The following is a 6,608-nucleotide window of genomic DNA, read 5'->3' as shown; positions in this document are numbered from 1 at the left end:
TCCCTCAGTGTAAAATTTACCCTGCAGAGATACCCTTTTCTCACAATGGCTGCCGCATCCCGTCTTCCATTCCTCTTCCGCAGTACCTCCAGGTCCCTGGGGTCAATCAGGAAACCCCTCATACAGATCCCCGCATCACGGACGTTCGCATCAAAACACCCCAAGGGCTTTGTGCCGCCCACTGAGGATGAGCTACTGGAGCTACGGGAACGTGTGCAGGAATTTACCAGTCAGTATTTCTCCAGAGACGTTCTGTGTTCCGCCATCTGACCCTAAGCTCAATCAAGGGCGTGAGATTACCGAGGAAGTAGCCGCAAACACCGACGCTCAGAATGAATTCCCGGCAGAGATGTGGAAGAAACTTGGTGATGCTGGGTAATTATAAAATCATACTGCTGGATCATTATTTATTACAGGAGACTCTAATTCTATTATTAGATTCCTGGGCATCACTGCCAATGAGGATTATGGCGGCCTCGGAATGGGTTACCAGGCGCACTGTATAGTTATGGAAGAGCTTAGTCGTGCATCAGGTATTACATTCTTCCTGTTACCACATTACTAGATATGGACTTGGTTCGTATTCTAATTGGGGCATGTTATAGGAAGTATTGCCTTGTCGTACGCTGCGCATTCCCAGCTTTGCGTCAACCAGCTCTCTTTGAATGGGTCGCCAGAACAGAAGGAGCGATTTTTGCCGGGACTCCTGTCTGGTGACAAGGTTGGTGCTCTGGCTATGTCGGAACATTCTGCAGGCTCGGATGTGGTCAGTATGAAGACGACGGCTAAGGAGGTTGATGGTGGCTACGTGCTGAACGGGACCAAAATGTGGATTACGAATGTGAGTTGCGTAGGCTATTTTCAGACGGACATGTTAAAGAGGCTAAACTTTATTTTATCAGGGCCCTGACGCTGATTTCATTGTTGTTTACGCCAAAACAGAGCCCGAGAAGGGCTCCAAGGGAATCACGGCATTCGTTGTCGAAAAGACATTCGATGGATTCTCCTGCGCACGGAAACTCGACAAGCTTGGAATGCGCGGCTCAAACACCGGAGAGCTTATCTTCGAAGATGTGTTCGTCCCCAAGGAGAACGTCCTCGGCGAAGTAAACCGCGGTGTCAAGGTTCTCATGGAAGGTCTCGACCTGGAACGTCTAGTCCTCAGCGCTGGTCCCCTGGGGTAAGTTCTATAACTAAGACACTATATATTTACAAGCGAGAACACCAGAACTTATGGTGATGAACGATATCTAGTATCATGCAAGCCGCCCTTGATCTCGTCCTTCCTTATACTCATGTCCGCAAACAATTCGGAACACCCATCGCCCATAACCAGTTGATCCAAGGTAAGCTGGCTGATATGTATACAAAGCTTCAGGCATCGCGCGCCTACACGTACTCCACGGCACGGCACATTGATAACTCCGCGTCCCTGTCGGAGGTGAGCATCCGGACACAGGACTGTGCGGGTGCTATCCTGTATGCGGCGGAACGGGCGACGGAGTGTGCACTTGATGCGATCCAGCTGATGGGTGGCAACGGGTACATCAATGAGATCCCCGCGGGACGGTTGCTTCGCGATGCGAAGCTGTACGAGATCGGTGCTGGGACCAGCGAAATCAGGCGGATGGTCATTGGACGGGCATTTAATAAAGAATATGCATAGATTCTCTCTGAAAAACCAGATACGTTCCTGTTTTAGTTGCGTTCGTTCTATCATGTCATATATAGCTGGCATTTGTTATATTTAGCCGCCCAAGAGCAGAGTGTTGAAATAAATACACAAAAATGATTTCATCTCTTCATGGCCATTTCGGTCTATTTCTTGGCTTTATTTCTGGTGGACCGCCGTGTAGGACCTGACGCCGCTGGAGGGTCTGCGGCTTCACCTACTTTCTTCGATGCGATTCTCTTCGATCTGGTGGTGGTTTGATTTTTGTCTGTGTCTGGTTGGTCTAGTGCATCGGACGCTTTCCGTTTCCTTGTCCTGGCGGACGGCGCGGTTACAGAATTAGGGTTCTTTGGGCTAGACTCCTGCTCTTGCATTGTTACAGATTGCCGATCAGATGACTCCAGTTCCATTCCCATTGAGCCATCGTACGTTTCAGGCGCCTCGATAGGAAATTCATGCTCAAGCATCTTAGAATTAACTGGCAAATCAGAAGCTGACTTGATCACCCTATGCGAATGCACCGTCAACGGCGGAGAGACCGATGACTCAGCCGGAGTTGTAGTTTTCGAGAAACCATCAGACCCAACATCAGTCTCGCGAAGGCTCTCCAACGACGACGCAGTAGACGTATCATCGGAACTGGTATCGGCCCTCTTAGTGACCAACGGCACCCGAGGAGGTGCCATATCAGAGCCGACTTTTCGCATCCGCACCCGTCCAATCGCAGGATGAGACGACCGGAATACCTCGCGCCAATTCTTCAGTAGGGCCACCTTCTCTCCGTCGCCGGGTTCGTAGAGTTTGCGGGGTGGACTGTCATCGTGGGGCGTTTTCCATACCGTGCCCTGGAACGATGCGATGTCTGTCTCGGGGAGGGTTGTCTTGGATATGGGTCCATTTTGAACTGAAAGTTTCTTTTTTGCGGCGATAATGTCGTTGAGCTCTTTGATATTGTATTTGTTTGGCCAGAGACCCATTGCTCGCTGGCGCCGTACGGCGGTTGGGTCTTCGTCGTAGTAATCGTCGGATTGGTCGTCCCAGTCGCTGAAATATTCCTCTACCTCGAGCGAGGGGTCCTCGAAGAAGATAGCGTCATAGACTGCGGTTGCGGCCAGGTCATCCTACATGAGCAATGCGTTAGTTCTTTGTCTGCGACCGTATGGTGCCCTTGATGTGGTGTTTGAGACTGACAGCGATCTCGGGGTCTGGTTCCTCAATCCAGAAGATATCTTCGTCGTATTCATCATAGTAGTCTTCGTCATCAGACATCTTGGGTATAGTAAAGCGAAAGACCGTCAAATATAGGTTCTAAGGCGTATACAAGATTGAGAACAGAAATGGTGGGAAATTGCCAAGTCTAATGGGTATCACTAAAAGGGAAAGCAGAGACACAAAGACCGGCAGAGTCGCATCCAAGCAAAGAGATGAGTCAGCGTATCGAGAAAAACATCGGACAAATCCCAGAGCGACCGTAAGACCGAATCAGATGGATACGTTGCAAGCCACCAGGACAAATGGACCGGTGACGTCGGAGGAGTTCGCTGATCGCGTCTTTCCGGCGATGAAAAAAAGGATTAACTGCGCTGCAGACGAAGTGGATCTCAGATAGCATCACGTGCCAGGTGTTTCCCCGCAGCTTCGCTTTGCGTCGGCTCAAGGGGTCCGTCTGGGGGAACAGTAGTACTTCCATGCAACTTAAGCTGCCTGTCTTCTAATTTTTCCCCGAGAGCTCTTCCTGTTTGTTCTTTCAAAGCTGTGTGATCTTACGCAGAATATGCTGCTACCCTCCTATATACTCTGTGGTGTTGACTCAATTTTGTGATCTTAATTAGCAGCGGCTCTTTACAATGCCACTCTCGTCCCTTCTCCGCACTGCTTCCCGTCTGAGGCCGACGGCCGCTCAGAAAGCGAGAAGAGCTGCATCCACAGTGTCTTCGAGTACCCCCAAAACACAGAATTCATTGGATTCGATTCTCATCGCAAATAGAGGAGAAATTGCTTTGTATGCTTGGAAACTGTGCCGTGCGCTGTTGTCATAGTACTAACTATGCCTTCACCTTAGACGAGTCGGACGTACCGCGGCTCAACATGGTATCCGCGTAACTACGTTATACACAGATCCCGATAGCCGGGCTCAGCATGCATTGAGTTCCCCGTTCGCGTTCAATCTAGGATCCGTTTCGGCTTACCTCGACGGAGACCGTATCATTGAGATTGCGAAGCGGGAGGGCTGTCAAGGGATACACCCAGGCTATGGTTTTGTATGCTTTTCTGGAGAGACAATGTATACCAATGTGCTAACCTGTCTTTAGTTGAGTGAGAATTCGGAATTTGCGCGAAAATGCACGGAAGCCGGGTTGGTCTTCATTGGACCTCCATGGAAGGCCATCGAGGACATGGGGGATAAGAGGTAAGCCAATTACTCGGCCTAGCTGTTCCATACATCTTACTGACAGCCTTTGAAGCCAATCTAAGAAGATCATGACGGCGGCAGGTGTGCCTTGCGTTCCTGGTTATCACGGTCAGAATCAAGATCCCAGCTTCCTCGAAGCCGAAGCGGATAAGATCAAATATCCTGTGCTCATTAAGGCAATTAAAGGAGGTGGTGGAAAGGGAATGCGTATCGCTCATAGCAAGTCTGAGTTCCAGGCTCAACTGCAATCTGCAAAGTCAGAAGCCATGAACTCGTTCGGAGATGACCATGTGTTGGTGGAGAAATATATCACTACTCCACGCCACATTGAAGTCCAGGTGTTCGCAGACAAGCATGGGAATAGTGTGGCTTTGGGAGAAAGAGACTGTAGTATACAAAGACGGCATCAGAAAATTCTGGAGGAGTCACCCGCTCCTCACTTGCCTGATGCTACGAGGAAAGATCTCTGGGCAAAGGCACGGGCGGCTGCTGAGGCCGTAGGCTATGAAGGTGCCGGTACCGTCGAATTCATCTTTGATAATGATACCGGAGAGTTCTTCTTCATGGAGATGAACACCAGACTTCAGGTTGAGCATCCGGTGACTGAGATGGTCACTGGCCAGGATCTGGTCTACTGGCAACTCAAGGTGGCCGAAGGCGCTAAGCTTCCATTGACCCAAGATGAAGTAGAATCTTACATGGCGAGCCGTGGACATGCCATCGAGGCGAGAATCTATGCAGAAAATCCCGATCAGGGGTTCATACCTGATTCCGGCACACTGCTACACGTTCGCACTCCTACCCCCTCAGAAGACATCAGAATAGACGCAGGCTTCGTCGCCGGCGATGAAGTTTCAGCTCATTACGATCCAATGATTGCCAAATTGATTGTGAGAGGCAATACGCGGCAGGAGGCCCTCCGCAAGCTTGCGTCTGCGTTAGAAGAGTACGAAGTTGCGGGGCCAATTACCAACATCGAGTTCCTGAAGACGGTCTGCAAGAGCCCTGATTTTGTCGCCGGGGAGGTGGAAACTGGATACATTGAAAAGCATCGCGAAGAACTGTTTACTCGCGAGGCTATCGAACCGGAAGTGCTCGCACAGGCCGCATTGGCTTGTCTGCACCACGACTCTGCCCCGGTCGCTCGGCAGCAGGCAAATTTCGAAGGCTCTGCTGTCGGATTCAGCCCCAGCTATCAATCACGGCAGATCACCTTTGCGGATTTGACGCCTGGAGCTAAGGATGGCACCAAGTTTGATGTTCGTGTTCAACAAACAGATGACAATACATTCAATGTCGAAGTTGGCGGGCGCACCTTTGAGCAGGTGGTCAGCCACAACAACCCCGGGTCGCATATCGTGACCTCTTTCTTCCCTCACACACGATTGGACACCACTGTAATCCGTGATGGCGACTCCGTTATTGCTTTCCAGAAAGGAACGCAGTATCGTTTGACGATACCACGGGCCAAGTGGATGGACAAAGCACTGGGAATGAAGGATGTAACCAACAGCGTTCTGGCCCCAATGCCGTGCAAAGTGTTGCGTGTGGAAGTTCAGGCAGGCGACGTGGTGGAAAAAGACCAGCCATTGGTGGTTATTGAGAGTATGAAAATGGAAACGGTCATCCGCAGCCCGCAAAAGGGAACCATTTCAAAAGTGGTACATCAGAAAGGAGTAAGTCACGCGGACCATCCCCCTGCACGAACATTAACATTGCCCGGCTATTTCTCAATGTTTGGAGCTATTGGTGTGACTATTTGTATCGAGACCACGGATTCGGCCCGGTGTGGGCATGCTTTCCCGTTTTCCCCACTCCTTTTCTCTCTTTTAGATTTTTGGCCGACTCGGTGGACGGGGTCTGGGGTTTGGCTGGAACGGTCGGGCAACTTCCTTCACTTCTGTGGGGGAAGGCCGGGTTTCATGCACGGACCGGTTATCAAGCTTCCACGACCTTTCCGCCAGGCTTCGAAAATCTCCACCCACCCCAATCAATGCGAACGGACTGGCTAACGTGTGTACCTTGCAGGACCAATGTAAAAGTGGCACACCCCTGGTTGAATTTGCTGAAGAGAGTGGTGAAAATTAGGGAGAGTTCGGCAGATGTACAGTCGTGTATAAACAAGAAGGTAAGAAGAAAATATGGCCAGGGGATCCTTTCACTCCAGGGGAGAAGAGAGTTAAGGCCGTCGGTACTCTGGGGTCTGGTACGGAGACCGGCCCTCTTCCCCCGATGGATACCGGTGGATATCAAGGAAATGTTAAAACACATCCCTATGGAGACAGCTCCAATTTCCCTCTCCCGCGGTAGTAGCAGAATTTTCGATGAGCGGTGTTATCGCAATGGTGCTGTACAATTAGAATTCAGGCGCTGTCATGCGGACAATGGCACATGACTTCGGTAGTCTAAATCAATGGATCTAGTATTTTGTGTCGCACAGCCGAGAAGTTTAGATTCGTAGTTTGCAGCACCGTGAGAATGGAACAATGAAGAGACTAGGCAAAGGCCAAGAACAAAACAAAA

At 50.4% G+C, this 6,608-nt stretch overlaps 3 protein-coding genes across 3 annotated transcripts; 2 read left to right on the top strand and 1 right to left on the bottom strand.

The window, feature by feature from the left end:
• BDV38DRAFT_89125 (isovaleryl-CoA dehydrogenase) lies at nucleotides 1-1,742 on the top strand. Its single transcript, XM_032064096.1, has 6 exons — nucleotides 1-229; nucleotides 288-375; nucleotides 439-533; nucleotides 606-841; nucleotides 903-1,180; nucleotides 1,255-1,742. Exons 1-6 carry the CDS (start codon nucleotides 46-48, stop codon nucleotides 1,664-1,666), a joined length of 1,293 nt encoding a protein of 430 aa, XP_031913439.1. The 5' UTR covers nucleotides 1-45; the 3' UTR covers nucleotides 1,667-1,742.
• On the bottom strand, nucleotides 1,743-3,021 carry BDV38DRAFT_89121 (uncharacterized protein). Its single transcript, XM_032064095.1, has 2 exons — nucleotides 2,864-3,021; nucleotides 1,743-2,793 (listed from the first exon to the last, which is right to left on the bottom strand). The coding sequence occupies exons 1-2, from the start codon at nucleotides 2,939-2,941 to the stop codon at nucleotides 1,819-1,821; spliced, it is 1,053 nt and encodes a 350-aa protein (XP_031913438.1). The 5' UTR covers nucleotides 2,942-3,021; the 3' UTR covers nucleotides 1,743-1,818.
• Nucleotides 3,022-3,417: 396 nt separating this feature from the next.
• BDV38DRAFT_247196 (acetyl/propionyl/methylcrotonyl-CoA carboxylase subunit alpha) lies at nucleotides 3,418-6,595 on the top strand. Its single transcript, XM_032054635.1, has 5 exons — nucleotides 3,418-3,674; nucleotides 3,735-3,933; nucleotides 3,985-4,082; nucleotides 4,138-5,761; nucleotides 6,114-6,595. Exons 1-5 carry the CDS (start codon nucleotides 3,520-3,522, stop codon nucleotides 6,171-6,173), a joined length of 2,136 nt encoding a protein of 711 aa, XP_031913437.1. The 5' UTR covers nucleotides 3,418-3,519; the 3' UTR covers nucleotides 6,174-6,595.
• Nucleotides 6,596-6,608: the final 13 nt, after the last annotated feature.

Source organism: Aspergillus pseudotamarii (assembly GCF_009193445.1).
Source record: "Aspergillus pseudotamarii strain CBS 117625 unplaced genomic scaffold BDV38scaffold_28, whole genome shotgun sequence".
Classification (NCBI taxonomy): domain Eukaryota; kingdom Fungi; phylum Ascomycota; class Eurotiomycetes; order Eurotiales; family Aspergillaceae; genus Aspergillus; species Aspergillus pseudotamarii.
The sequence above is the reverse complement of the archived record's forward strand: the minus strand, read 5'-3'. Positions and strand labels throughout refer to the sequence as shown.